At 44.0% G+C, this 16,009-nt stretch overlaps 1 protein-coding gene across 1 annotated transcript in view; it reads right to left on the reverse strand.

Annotated features, from left to right (window-relative positions):
• Positions 1-16,009, reverse strand: part of CNTN5 (contactin 5) — a 579,181-nt gene that overhangs the window by 525,371 nt on the left and 37,801 nt on the right. Inside the window, exons 4-5 of the mRNA XM_044285392.1 lie at positions 13,009-13,132; positions 10,721-10,896 (exon numbers count right to left, since the gene is read on the reverse strand). Of these exons, the coding sequence (XP_044141327.1) occupies positions 10,721-10,896; positions 13,009-13,132 (300 nt within the window). The remainder of the gene's footprint in view (positions 1-10,720; positions 10,897-13,008; positions 13,133-16,009) is intronic.

Here is a 16,009-nt window from a genome sequence, read left to right on the forward strand (position 1 = left end):
TCTGTGTTGATTCCTCAAAGTTTCTTAAAACCTCACAGGCGTGCGCGTTCACAGGAACGGAAGGTAAGAGAGTGGATCTCCAGCCTGCCAGCGGCGATCGTTCGCTGGCAGGCTGGAGATGTGATTTTTTTAACCCCTAACAGGTATATTAGACGCTGTTTTGATAACAGCGTCTAATATACCTGCTACCTGTGTCCTCTGGTGGTCCCTTTTGCTTGGATCGACCACCAGAGGACACAGGTAGCTGTGTAAAGTAGCACCAAACACCACTACACTACACCCCCCCGTCACTTATTAACCCCTTATGAACCCCTGATCACTTCATATACACTCCCTGATCACCCCCCCCCCCGTCATTGATCACCCCCCTGTCATTGATCACCCCCCTGTCATTGATCACCCCCCTGTAAGGCTCCATTCAGACGTCCGTATGATTTTTACGGATCCATGGATACATGGATCGGATCCGCAAAACACATACGGATGTCTGAATGGAGCCTTACAGGGGGGTGATCAATGACAAGGGGGTGATCACCCATATAGACTTCCAGATCACCCCCCTGTAAGGCTCCATTCAGACGTCCATATGATTTTTACGGATCCACGGATACATGGATCGGATCCGCAAAACGCATACGGACGTCTGAATGGAGCCTTACAGGGGGGTGATCAATGACAAGGGGGTGATCACCCATATAGACTTCCAGATCACCCCCCTGTCATTGAGCACCCCCCTGTAAGGCTCCATTCAGACGTCCATATGATTTTTACGGATCCACGGATACATGGATCGGATCCACAAAACACATACGGACGTCTGAATGGAGCCTTACAGGGGGTTAACAATGACAAGGGGGTGACCACCCATATAGACTTCTTGATCACCCTCCTGTCATTGATCACCCCCTGTAAGGCTCCATTCAGACATTTTTTTGGGCCCAAGTTAGCAGAAATTTTTTTTTTTTTGTTTTGTTTTTTCTTACTAAGTCTCATATTCCACTAACTTGTGTCAAAAAATAAAATCTCACATGAACTCACCATACCCCTCACGGAATCCAAATGCGTAAAATGTTTTAGACATTTATATTCCAGACTTCTTCTCACGCTTTAGGGCCCCTAAAATGCCAGGGCAGTATAAATACCCCACATGTGACCCTATTTCGGAAAGAAGACACCCCAAGGTATTCCGTGAGGGGCATATTGAGTCCATGAAAGATTGAAATTTTTGTCCCAAGTTAGCGGAAACGGAGACTTTGTGAGAAAATACAAAAAAAATTTATTTCCGCTAACTTGTGCCAAAAAAAATAAAAAATTCTAGGAACTCGCCATGCCCCTCACGGAATACCTTGGGGTGTCTTCTTTCCAAAATGGGGTCACATGTGGGGTATTTATACTGCCCTGGCATTTTAGTGGCCCGAAAGCGTGAAAAGAAGTCTGGGATCCAAATGTCTAAAAATGCCCTCCTAAAAGGAATTTGGGCCGCTTTGCGCATCTAGGCTGCAAAAAAGTGTCACACATGTGGTATCGCTGTACTCAGGAGAAGTTGGGGAATGTGTTTTGGGGTGTCATTTTACATATACCCATGCTGGGTGAGATAAATATCTTGGTCAAATGCCAACTTTGTATGAAAAAAATGGGAAAAGTTCTCTTTTGCCAAGATATTTCTCTCACCCAGCATGGGTATATGTAAAATGACACCCCAAAATACATTCCCCAACTTCTCCTGAGTACGGCGATACCACATGTGTGACACTTTTTTGCCGCCTAGGTGGGCAAAGGGGCACACATTCCAAGGAGCACCTTTAGGATTTCACAGGTCATTTTTTACACATTTTGATTTCAAACTACTTTGCACACATTAGGGCCCCTAGAATGCCAGGGCAGTATAACTACCCCACAAGTGACCCCATTTTGGAAAGAAGACACCCCAAGGTATTCTGTGAGGGGCATGGCGAGTTCCTAGAATTTTTTTTTTGTCACAGGTTAGCGGAAAATGATGATTTTATTTTTTTATTTATTTTTCTAACAAAGTCTCATATTCCACTAACTTGTGACAAAATTTTTTAAAACTCTAGGAACTTGCCATGCCCCTCACAGAATCCCTTGGGGTGTCTTCTTTCCAAAATGGGGTCACTTGTGGGGTAGTTATACTGCCCTGGCAATTTAGGGGCCCTAATGTGTGCTTAGTAGTTTGAAATCAAAATCTGTAAAAAATGGCCGGTGAAATCCTAAAGGTGCTCTTTGGAATGTGTGCCCCTTTGCCCACCTAGGCTGCAGAAAAGTGTCACACATCTGGTATCGCCGTACTCAGGAGAAGTTGGGCAATGTGTTTTGGGGTGTCATTTTACATATACCCATGCTGGGTGAGATAAATATCTTGGTCAAATGCCAACTTTGTATAAAAAAATTGGAAAAGTTGTCTTTTGCCAAGATATTTCTCTCACCCAGCATGGGTATATGTAAAATGACACCCCAAAACACATTCCCCAACTTCTCCTGAGTGCGGCGATACCAGATGTGTGACACTTTTTTGCAGCCTAGGTGGGCAAAGGGGCACACATTCCAAAGAGCACCTTTCGGATTTCACCGGTCATTTTTTACAGATTTTGATTTCAAACTACTTCTCACGCATTTGGGCCCCTAAAATGCCAGGGCAGTATAACTACCCCACAAATGACCCCATTTTGGAAAGAAGACACCCCAAGGTATTTCGTGATGGGCATAGTGAGTTCATGGAAGTTTTTATTTTTTGTCACAAGTTAGTGGAATATGAGACTTTGTAAGAAAAAAAAGAAAAGAAAAAAAAATCATAATTTTCCGCTAACTTGTGACAAAAAATAAAAAGTTCTATGAACTCACTATGCCCATCAGTGAATACCTTAGGGTGTCTACTTTCCGAAATGGGGTCATTTGTGGGTTTTTTCTACTGTCTGGGCATTGTAGAACCTCAGGAAACATGACAGGTGCTCAGAAAGTCAGAGCTGCTTCAAAAAGCGGAAATTCACATTTTTGTACCATAGTTTGTAAACGCTATAACTTTTACCCAAACCATTTTTTTTGACCCAAACATTTTTTTTTATCAAAGACATGTAGAACAATAAATTTAGTGAAAAATTTATATATGGATGTCTTTTTGTTTGCAAAATTTTACAACTGAAAGTGAAAAATTTAATTTTTTTGCCAAAAAATCGTTAAATTTCGATTAATAACAAAAAAGTAAAAATGTCAGCAGCAATGAAATACCATCAAATGAAAGCTCTATTAGTGAGAAAAAAAGGAGGTAAAATTCATTTGGGTGGTAAGTTGCATGACCGAGCAATAAATGGTGAAAGTAGTGTAGTGCAGAAGTGTAAAAAGTGGCCTGGTCATTAAGGGGGTTTCAGCTAGCGGGGTTGAAGTGGTTAAGCACGGCCTGTTGACGCTTCCCCACTGCAGTTCTACACTGCTTCCAGCTACTGACTGATGGCTGACTGGTGCTGCAAGATGATAATTCTGAGGTGGAAGTGGGGGTGTAGTAGGAGAAGAGGGGGTTGGAGCCACTAACGTAGGTGGTGGCAGAAACCCTGATGGAATTAGGGCCCGCAATCCTTGGCATCAGTAGTGCCTGTGCCCTCCCGGGGTACGACTCCCGGCCTCCACAACGGTCACCCAATGTACCGTCCCTGGCAGAAAGCATTTGCCCATGTGACAGTGGTTAAGAAGACTTTCCCAGTAACTTGGTCAGGGCACGGGTGATGTTACGGGACACATGCTGGTGTAAGGCAGGCACAGCACACCATGAAAAATAGTGGCGGCTGGGGACTGCGTAAAGAGTGACCGCCGCCGACATCAGGCTACGGAAGGCCTCAGTGTCCACAAGCCTAAATGACATTTCCAGGGCCAGTAATTTGATTTGAAAAGTTGCGCATTTAGTGCTATGGCTTGTGGGTGGCTGGTATTTGCGCTTGCGTTCAAATGCCTGGGGTAAGGACATTTGTACGCTGCACTGGGACACTGAAATGGATGTGGTCGCTGATTGTGCTTGTGAAGATCCAGGTGCAGGGCTGGAGGCATCCGGGTCTGCGCCTCCGACAAGAGATTGGTCAACACATAACACAGGGGAAGAGGAGGCAGTGGTGTGACCCGCAGACACAGATTGTGGACCCAGGTGTTCGGCCCACCTATTACGTTGCTTTGATGCCATGTGGCAGATCATGCTGGTGGTTGTGAGGTTGTTAGTGTTCACTCCCCTGCTCATTTTTGTTTGGCACAGGTTGAAAATTACAATTCTTTTGTCGTCCGCTCTTTCCTCAAAAAATCGCCAGACTGCGGAACACCTACCCTTTGGCAAGGGAGATTTCCGCAAGGGTGTGCTCCGGGGAACAGTTGCAGGCCTGTTTGGTGTGGTCCACCTTCTCCCTTTTGTCACCCCACTGCCTCTTCTAGCCTGTTGCGGTGTTGCAGATCCCTCCCCCTCTGTACTGCTGTCCTCTGCTCGGCTTGCTACCTTCCCAGGTTGAGTCAGTGACTTCATCATCCACCACCTCTTCTTCCTCTTCCTCACTCTGCTCATCCTCCTGACTTATTGACCTAACAACCTCAGTTATTGACAACTGTGTCTCATCTTCATCATCAACCTCTTGAGACACTAATTGCCATTGACTTATTGGCAATCTGTGTCTCATCATCATCATCCACCTCGTGAAACACTAATTGCCATTCCCCACCGTCATCTCGTTGTGACTGTGGATGCTCAATAGTTTGGGAATCAGGACACAAGATCTCATGTCCCTCTTCGAGCGGGCTTGTCGAGAGGCCCAAATGAAGGAATGGCACAGAAAATAGCTCCCCTGAATATCCATGGTGGGAGGAAGGAGGATCAGGGTGAGGATTGTGTTGACCAGACTCTTGGCTACTGAGACTGTACTTGGTGGAAGACAGGGTGGTGCTTAACCGACTAGAAGCATTATCTGCTGCAATCCAACTGACCACCTGGTTGCACTGGTATGACTTCGAGAGCATTGTCCTGCACTGCCCTGCAAACTGGGACAAGAAGCTAGGTATCGTGGATGATTTTTTTTTCTTGTGCTCTGGCCGCAGGCACAGTTTCAACGCACCCAGTGCCATGAACTCTGCGTGCACCATCAGCATCACGCCCACTTCCCTGTCCCTTACTGCTCACCTTCTTCATTTTAAATGTTATATATGCTTGAAAGTATGTCACATGTACAGTAGCATAGGATTTGTAAGTGTATGCGCAAAAAAATAAAAAAGACGAATTTGGGATGTGGAAACGTCACACAGGAGATATACCGCAGATAATGTCGCTGATGTCAGCAGCGGCTAATAAAAAACTACAGGGAATGTCACAGGTATTTGGGATGTGGAAACGTCACACAGAGATATACCGCAAATAATGTAGCTGATGTCAGCAGTGGCAAATATAAAATTACAGGGAATGTCATAGGTATTTTGGATGTGGAAACGTAACACAGGAGAAATACTGCAGATAATGTCGCTGATGTCACCAGCGGCTAATAAAAAATTATAGGGAATGTCACAGGTATTTGGGATGTGGCAATGTCACACATGAGATATACCGCAGAAAATGTCAATGCTTTCACCAGCGGCTAATAAAAAATTACAGGGAATGTCACAGGTATTTGGGATGTGGAAACGTTACACAGGAGAAATACCGCAGATAATGTTGCTGATGTCAGCAGTGGCTAATATAAAATTACAGGGAATGTCATAGTTATTTTGGATGTGGAAACGTTACACAGAAGAAATACCGCAGATAATGTCGCTGATGTCACCAGCGGCTAATAAAAAATTATAGGGAATGTCACAGGAATTTGGGATGTGGAAACGTCAAACAGGAGATATACCGCAGATAATGTCAATGATGTCACCAGCGGCTAATAAACAATTACAGGGAATGTCACATGTATTTGGGATGTGGAAACGTTACACAGGAGAAATACTGCAGATAATGTTGCTGATGTCAGCAGTGGCTAATATAAAATTACAGGGAATGTCATCGGTATTTTGATGTGGAAACGTTACACAGAAGAAATACCGCAGATAATGTCGCTGATGTCACCAGCAGGTAATAAAAAATTACAGGGAATTTCACAGGTATTTGGTATGTGGAAATGTAACACAGAAGATGTACCCCAGGTAATGTCACTGTCCACAGCGAACACCGTCTACGGAAAAAATACACTGGTATGTCACTGATATTTTTTGGATGTGCACACATTACACAGGAGATATAAAGCAGATAATGTTGCTGTCTTCAGCGGCCTAACTATTGCACGCTATTTAGTGCAGGATGCGCTAAAAATAGATATTGCTGCCACACACAATAGTCCTTAAAAGGACTTTTGGGTCTGTAAAGTTTGAGCAATTTGGCGCAATATATGTTGCTGCTGCCACACACAATAGTCCTTAAAAAGATTTTTAGGTCTCTGACAAGTTTTTAAACTAAAAAAAAAAAAATAATATATATATATATATATATATTTGCTCCCTACACTATCTTTCCCTTCTTCAACACAGCTCTCCCTGACTAACACTGAGCCGAACACGTGTCATTGGGTGCTATATAGCACCCGATGACGCGTTTCGGCCAGCCAATCACTGTAATGACAGTAACCAACATGGCTACGGCATTACAGTGAAGGGCAGTACTTACCTGCACGAGCCGAACTGGTGTTTGGCCGTGCATGCTCGATCAACACTATTTAACAGGGCATATGAACAAGGTTGCGGGGGTTAGATCTCTAAACTTAGCTCCTCCACATTGTTGTAAGAAGACCTATTTCCCAAGGTACCAGATGGACTATCAGAACCAGAAAGTTTAACTTATGTGATGGCTAAGCAAAAAACGTGACTATCGATTGAACCGTCTATCAGCTAAAAGCCAGTGGCACAGTCTGATGAGTCATTTTACTTTACATTGCCAATAATTACAGTATTTTACTTCTCTGTGAATCATCTGTCACGTCACGGTATGTAAAATAAGGGAAGGAAACAGAACATGACAAGGAAAACAAAGCAAATAACTAGGCCCCAAATGCTAGGGAACAAAGGGGTAACCTCCTAGCAATCCCTAAAACACTTTCCCTAAGCTGCTATGTCCATGTGCATATCTCGATGGTACATATGCACATGCCCACGTACCTAAAACTACAACACACTGAACCAAACCCTCAGCTTTAGAGAAACCCAGCTCCTTCAACAACCGAAGGAGCTAGCGTCACCCTAGAGGCCTAGTAAAAACAGACACAGAGGGAAAAAGGGAAAAGGACTTATCTAGAGATGGGAGAAGACGATCCACCAAACTTCCAGAGCTCACACAAGGCATAACTATAACCCGCAAAGGCTATAGGGAGAGGGAGGAATAAATAGCCTCACCAATTACCTAAAGAACAACACCTGGGAGAAGGTGGGATTCAGTTCTAACCTACAACAAAACAAACTGTCAGATCGAGTCACGTGACAGGTCTCCTCAGAACACCCACAGGGCAGGGCGTGGCAGTACCCCCCCCCCTCTACAGGTGACCTCCAGACACCCAGGTCCAACTTTATCCAGGTGTGCCCTGTGAAAGGCATTGACAAGGCGGCTACAATTAACATCGATAGCTGAAACCCACATTCTTTCCTTGGGACCGTATCTCCTCCAATGCACCAGGTACTGAAGGGAACCCCGAAGAACACGTGAGTTGAGAATTCTAGAGATCTGAAACTCCAGATTACCATCAACCAAAACACGAGGAGGAGGCAAAGGAGATGGTTCCACAGGTTCCACATATTTCTTCAACAAGGACCTGTGAAACACATTATGGATCTTCCAGGCCTGCGGAAGTTCCAGACGAAACGCCACCGGATTGAAAATGGCCAAGATTTTGTAAGGGCCAGTAAATCTTGGACCCAATTTCCAAGAGGGTACCTTTAGCTTAATGTTTTTAGTGGACAACCACACCAAATCACCCACACACAGGTCCGGACCAGTCATACGTCTCTTGTCAGCCATCCGTTTAGATCTTTCACGCAATTTTTTCAAATTAACTTGAATCTTTCACCAGATAGATGACAAAGAGGAAGAGAATCTCTCCTCTTCCGATATCCCAGAAGATTCAGTCTCAGAAAAAGTACTAAACTGAGAGTGAAAACCATATGCGCCAAAAAATGGTGACTTAATAGTTGACTCCTGCCTACGGTTATTCAAGGCAAACTCACCTAAAGACAAGAACGAGAACCACTCATCCTGATTCTCAGCGACAAAACACCTCAAATAGGTCTCCAGGTTTTGGTTAGTGCACTCAATTTGACCATTCGAATGAGGATGAAAAACCGAAGAGAAAGACAACTGAATACCCAGACGAGAACAACACACCCTCCAAAACCTGGAAACAAATTGCATCCCCCTATCAGACACCACATCAGAAGGAATGCCATGTAATTTCACAATGTTATCAATAAAATCTTGAGCGAGAGTTTTCGCATTGGGCAAACCTGATAATGGTACAAAGTGAGCCATCTTGCTGAAGCGGTCCACTACCACCAAAATCTGTTTTCCCAGAGGAATTCGACAAATGCGTCCAAGGACGAGATGGGATAGACAAAGGAAGAAGAGATCCTGATGGCCGAGTGTGAGTCACTTTCACGCGTGCACAGGTCTCACAAGCTGCTACATAACCCTCAATACTTTTACGCAACCCTGGCCACCAGAATCTCCTGGAAATAAGATCTACTTTCAGGATGTCCCGCAAGGACAGTATCGTGATGTTCCTTGAACACCTTGTATCGCAATTCAGAAGGAACAAACAACTTGCCTGGAGGACAAGAATCAGGTGCCTCCTCTTGAGCCCCCAACACGTCCGTCTCCAGCTAAAGGTAAAGGGCGGAAACCACCACCCCATCAGCCAAAATCGGAGTGTGATCCTCCGAACCCCCCCGCCCCCGGAAAGCTAAGTGACAACGCATCCGCTTTAATGTTTTTAATCCCAGGGCGATAGGTGACCACAAAATTGAACCTGGTAAAAAGCAATGACCATCTAGCCTGCCTAGGATTTAAATGCTTTGCAGATTGCAGGTAAGCCAGATTCCTATGGTCAGTAAATACTGTAATTGAATGGGTAGCCCCTTCTAGCGAATTACGCCACTCTTCAAAGGCCAATTTGATGGCCAACAACTCTCTATTCCCAACATCATAATTTCTTTCGGTGGCTGAGGGTTTCTTGGAGAAAAAAGCACACGGGAGCCATTTGCTAGGAGAGGGACCCTGCGACAAGACTGCTCCGACATTTCTTAATAGCATAAAAAGCATGTAATGCCTCATCGACCAGACAGAGAAGTCAGCGCCCTTACTAGTCATATCTGTCAAAGGTTTGACAATGGTGGAATAATTCAGGATGAATTTTCTGTAGTAATTAGTAAATCCTAAAAACCGCATCAGGGCTTTCTGATTCTCCGGCTGGTCCCATTCCAGTACCGCACGGACCTTTTTTCGGGATCCATACAAAAACCGGAGGCAGAAAGCAAGTACCCCAAAAACAACAGTTCCTGAACCTCAAACACACATTTTTCCAACTTAGCATACAATTTATTCTTCCGAAGGATCAATAACACTTGTCTCAAATGAGCCTGATGAGTCTTCATATCGGGTGAGTAAATTAGTATGTCATTGAGGTAAATAACAACGAACCTCCCACCAAATGATGAAAAATGTCATTGATAAAGCGCTGAAAGACTGCTATAGGGAGAGGGAGGAATAAATAACCTCACCAATTACATAAAGAACAACACCTGGGAGGAGGTGGGATTCAGTTTTAAGCCACAACAAAACAAAATGTCAGATCAAGTCACGTGCAGCAACTCTGACAGATCTCTTCAGAACACCCATAGGGCAGGGCGTGACATTATCATCCAGATACACATATTTTTAATGCCTGGGGTATCTCTAAATCTGTCAGTACACCATACGGCTTGGCCAAACATTCAAAGATATTCTTAAGGACATATTTACTGTATGTGGGCCGATACATGGGATAAGTTGAAATCCAACATTCCCAATCTTTCTTTCTTTCCACAGCTACAGTCATGGAAAGAGTCAGGACACCCCCATACACATAAGATGGCCAATTGGTTCATCAGAAATCAGCAGATTTGTCTGACATTCAACTAATAAATGGCCACCTTAACTTGACAACAGAAGTGGCCAACCATCCTGTTCCATTGGTTCAATTCAATGAAAGGGTTTTCCAACTTCAAATTTTCCCTGTGGGATTTGACAAGGGAAGAATACCTACCTGCTCCCAAACACTCTTCTGATTCTGTTGTCTTCACTGCTCTTTACTCGCAGCATGTAACCTTCCAACACAAAAAAGTGGCAGCTGCTCTGCTGCAGCCAATGACTGGCCTCAACTACCGCTTTGGGGAAACATTCATTGCCACTGCGAAAAGTCCTTGGCTACAGCAGTGCTTGGAAACCCCAGCCGTGGTGGGACCGAAGTGCAGTAAAGACATTGGTGAACTGGAACTGTGCATCGGGGAGGAGGAAAGTGTGCTTCCCTTGACATGTCTTGCTGGAGTTGGACATTCTGCACTTGAAAATGAAGTTGGAAATCCCCTTTAAGACAATAACATCTGGCCACTTGAAATTATATTTATCAAGATTTTTGGGAAAAAAAAAAAAAAAAAGGAGGAAGCACCAAATCATCATTCTGTTACTCACATGCAAATTGAAGAGTTGCATCTCTACTAAGGATTCGGCCCAGGCTGTTTGCTGCTATGCACTGGTATTGACCAGAATCCTTCAGCTCGTTTGGACTGCTGATAATTAAATTCCCATCTATTAAAGTGTAGCGATAATCACTTTCCAAGTCTATTTCTGTTCCATTGCGAAGCCATCTTTAAAAAGAAGCAAAAGACAGATAAAATAAAAGATAAAGTAAAACAAACAAAAATTACAGTAAAAAAAAATCAAAGAAGGAGAACACATCAAAGAAAGGAGCACTAACTTTAAAAAAAACATTTGCGATTTTATAAAGACGTTTTAAAAGTTTAGATCGGTTGGGGTCTGAGTGCTGAGGCCCCCACAGATCCCTAACCCGAAAGGAGAGAAAAGGGAGTTCCCTTCTCTCTTTTCTCACTGCTGAGGATGGAATCGAGATGGGCCCATAGACTTCTATGGAGCCTGTCATGCAGTGAGGAGTGAGAGCGCGATATGCATCCTCATTCTAGGAATCGGTGGGGAGCTGGGCCATCAGACCCCCACCAATCTAACCTTTTGATATGACTCTATAACATGGGGTAAAAACTAAACCTTTTAGGAGAAAAGTCTTTTGTACAAAAACTACAGGGACAACTTTAAGGGTCACAGTGCAATGGATCCTCAATGAGGTAGGTCTAACCTTACTACAGGACTTGTGATGGTATGGTTGGAATTTAGGGCCTCACTAAATGGTAAGAAACATATGGTCAATATGGTCAATATTAATTTCTGAAATAAGACTCCATGCACATGACCGTATTTTCGGTCTGCATCCTATCTGGCTTTTTTGTTGATCGGATGCGGACCCGTTAATTTCAATGGGACTGCAAAGGATGCAGACAGCACACCATGGTCTGTCTGCATCCGTTTTGCCAGCCCACAAAAAAGATAGAACATGTCCTAGTCTTGTCTATTTAGCGGACAAGGATAGGACATTTCTACAGGAGTTAAAAATTATAAAAATAGCATACACTCGGCCGGGATCCGTGTTTTTTGAATCCATGGCTTGCGGACTGCAAATCACATATAAACATGTGTATGAGGCCTAAAACAAACACATAATGCTGCTCATAGTACATACTATACATTATGTACTGTAAGCACGCCATGATCAGGACAGACTGGCCATAGAACCAGTGGGCCAATGACCAGAGAGCCACAAGAGCCCTCCTGATGGCCGTCTGCTGGGCACATAGCGATCTGATGCTCTCAGCATTAATTAATGCTAGGAGCATTAGGTATTTATGAGTATAAACCTGACCTGCACTGTGGTATCTGGTTCTTCTGGGTTGGTATTTTGTGCTACACTGTAATATTTAGTTCTTCTGGGGCAGTATTTTGTGCTGCACTGTGGTATTTGGTTCTTCTGGGGCAGTATTTTGTGCAGCACTGTGGTATTTGGATCTTCTGGGGTGGTATTTTGCTTTACTCTATGGTACTTGGTTCTTCTAGGGTGGTATTTTGTGTTGCACTGTGGCATTTGGTTCTTCTGGGTGGTATTGTGTGCTGCACTGTTGTATTTGGTTCTTCTGGGGCGTAATTTGGTGTTGCACTGTGGTATTTGGTTGTTCTGTGTGGCATTGTGTGCTGCACTGTTGTATTTGGTTCTTCTGGGGCGTAATTTGGTGTTGCACTGTGGTATTTGGTTGTTCTGGGTGGCATTGTGTGCTGCACTGTTGCATTTGGTTCTTCTGGGCGTAATTTGGTGCTGCACTGTGGTATTTGTTTCTTCTGGGGTGTTTTTTTGTGCTGCACTGTGGTATTTGTTTCTTCTGGGATGGTACTTTGTGCTTTACTATGGTATTTGGTTCTTCTGGGGTGGTATTTTGTGCTGCACTGTGGTATTTGGTTCTTATGGGGCAGCATTTTGTGCTGCACTGTAGCATTTGGTTCTTCTGGGGCAGCATTTTGTGCTGCACTATGGTGCTGCTGGCCTCACCTTCTGCTGTTGTCCCTAAATTTTTGTGTTGCCTGCCTTTTTTTCAATATTGACCCGCCTACAAGAGGAGGGCCATTTTTAAGTTTATTTCCAGGGCCACTTTGACCTCTCAGTCTGCACCAGTCATGATAATGGGTTGTATGGAAAATACAGAAACTGTTTGATTGAAACCTCAGCTAGAAGAGGCAATCAAAGCCTTTCCTAGTCCTCTTCAGTTTGGATTGGGGGGTTTCTACAAGTACAAAGCTCTACAGTATGTGATCATGAATGGAACAATGAATGAGTTCAATGGAAGTGTCATCAGATGTACCTATAACTTGGAGCAGGTGCTCCTCTTGCCTCACAATTAAGGGCCACTTTCTTCTCTCCAGAATCCGTGGCGAAAATAACATTTTCTGGCTCTTGGATAAACACCGGCCCATAATCCACATTCTCTGAAAAATGAAAATCTGCTAGTTAAAATACACACATATTTTTCTAGTGAAATGTAGATGAACGTGGACACAAATATTGAGCTTTAGTAAATGGAGATCATAGAGAATAAAATGACAGAAGAACATCAAGGCTTAAATCAATTTTGGAGCTGTCATCCTGTTCACCCTCTTAGGACAAAGGGGGAGATTTACCATCAGCCTACTCCATTGTGACTAAATCTAACTAAATCTAGTGGTAGCTGCTGTTTTTACAGTTTCTGAAGAAGGGGCACAGAGAGGGTGGTGCATGGGTCCTGCCACACTTATCATCAAGTACACCAGAAAGTGGCTTAAACGATGACTGAATCTATGCTATCTACAAGCTACAGTAGATATCAGTCTGGTGCACAGACCGCCAGAGGAGGCATTTCATTTATGAGGAAGCTTGCGCCTTGTTATTAATTAAATGCCTCCTCTGGCGGTGCGGGGGGGGGGATCAGAAGACCAACATGCTGGCCTTGATAAAGCCATCCCGTATCTATCTATCTAATCTCTCATAACTATCTATTGTAGAGATTTGTACTCGCAGTAGGGTTGGCAATGACAGATTTTCTTAGAGACAGCGGCTTTCAAAGTCCAAACTGTGCTTTATTTGGTCACTTCAGCATAACAGAGTAGCATCCAAGTTATAGCATCACTTGGTAAAGTTATAGCACCAGCATAACATAACATAAAACAAAATAAATACCTGCCCGTCTGGGCTCTACCTAATACGCAGGCGATTCCTGTCTCACCTATAGAGTCCTGTTCACATCAGGCTTCACACAGCCTCATCATCAGCCAGTCACCCAGCTCTAACCACACAGGTCAGCTCTCCAGGCTCCATTTCCCCCAGACTGGCATTCTGAGGTCTTCTTTATTCCACCAGTGATGATTCCACCAGTGATGATCCCTACAAGCCTCAACTTGGATCACCTCAGGCTCGAGGAAAAACCTGTAATTGAAGGGTTGTGGACTGGGAAATCCCACTACCAAACCTATTTCCCAGTCCAAAAAAATCAACCCATATAAGCTTGAACAATAGAGCTCCAGCAGACTATGCTTTACTGAAGAAAATTCATCTATCTTTCTCATATCTATCTTTTTTTTTAATGTTATGCACTTATATAGCACTGACATATTTTGCAGTGCTTAACAGACGTTATCATTACTTGATGTCCCCCATGCAGCTCCCAATCTAGGTTCCCTATCAGTATGTCTTTGGAGTGTGGGAGGAAACCAGGGGATAGCCACACAAACACGGGAAGAACATACAAACTCCATGCAGATGTTGTCCTTGTTTGGATTTGAACCTAGGACCCCAGCTGCAAGGCACCATTGCTAACCACCGAGCCACCATGCTGCCCCTATCTATCTATCTATCTCATATCTATCTATCTATCTATCTATCTATCTATCTATCTATCTATTTCATATCTATCAAATCAAATCAAATAAGCTTTATTGGCAGGACTAAATACATTTTAGCATTGCCAAAGCAAGTGGGAAATAATTGGGTAGGGTTGGAGGATGGGGAGTTGTAGAGGGTGATGGTATAGGAGTCTATGGTATATCAGGCTCCTCTCAGTCTATGGCAGGCAGTAATATATTGTGCTGCTGTGGCCGCTGTGTTCTCCTCTTCCCCCAGCAGTATGGAGAGTCTCTCTACCTCCTCCATGGAGATTAAGTCTGGGCAGAGATCAGACAGTCTCCTGAAGTCAGTCTCCCTCACTCCTGAGTATTTGGGGCACCGCAGCAGGAAATGAGCCTCATCCTCCACGGTCTCCTAGTCGCACTGCTGGCACAGTCTGCTCTCCCTGGGCATGTACCTCTGTCGATGACGCCCGGATTCAATGAGCAGGCTGTGGGCGCTCAGTCTGTATCGGCTCAGTATCTGTCGGTCTTTTAGATTGGGGAGTTTCTCCAGATATGGGGCCAGTTTGTACTCCCTCTGCAGGCTCTGGTATACTGTCAGCTTCTGGGATGTTTTTATGTTGTTACTCCAGACGCTAATATACTCCTCTTTGTACTTGTGTATCGTCCTCTGGATTTCGCCCTATGTCAGGCTATATTGGTTGGTGCCTTGGGCAGGCTGGGTTTGGGTGACTTGTTGCAGGGTGCTTTGTTTTTCTGGGGCTTCTTGGTGTAGCAAGGCTTTGTGATGGTAGGAGCTGGGACTGCTGCTATGAAGATGGGCTCTGAATGATAGCGCCCTCTACTGGACAGCAAAGTAGAGTGGGAATCTGCCCAGTTCTGCTCAACAGGCTATCTATCTCATATATATCCATCTCATATCTATCTATCTATCTATCTCATATCAAATCAAATCAAATAAGCTTTATTGGCAGGACTAAATACATTTTAGCATTGCCAAAGCAAGTGGGAAATAATTGGGTAGGGTTGGGGGATAGGGACATATACAGGGTGGGGGTATAGGAGTCCATGGTATATCTATCTATCAATCTATCTCATATCTATCTCATATCTATCTATCTATCTGCACTCTAATTTAAAAAAAATCTATTTACTTTTCTCTAAAAATACAGCATTTTGTTTTCACCTTTTGGCCTCCAGATAGAATACATTGGTTTTCAGGCTGTTTCCCTCTATCCCAGCTATGAAGATTGCTTACATTTTCCTGCAATCAATTGAACTGCAATCATTCACAAGTGTCTTAAAGGGATCACTCATGCAGTGGTCAAGAATCTCATGATACTCTATGATGTTCAGTGAGGACCAGCTCCAACAAAATCCTAATGTCACTACTAGCTCCCCCTGCTATTACGTGCTGCTGGCGTTATTTCAGGCCGGCCCCTTTGATTCTCGCTGCCTCTCTCCTATAATTACAGCGACCAAACC

The sequence above is a fragment of the Bufo gargarizans genome, chromosome 3 (assembly GCF_014858855.1).
Source record: "Bufo gargarizans isolate SCDJY-AF-19 chromosome 3, ASM1485885v1, whole genome shotgun sequence".
In the NCBI taxonomy this organism is placed as follows: Eukaryota; Metazoa; Chordata; class Amphibia; order Anura; family Bufonidae; genus Bufo; species Bufo gargarizans.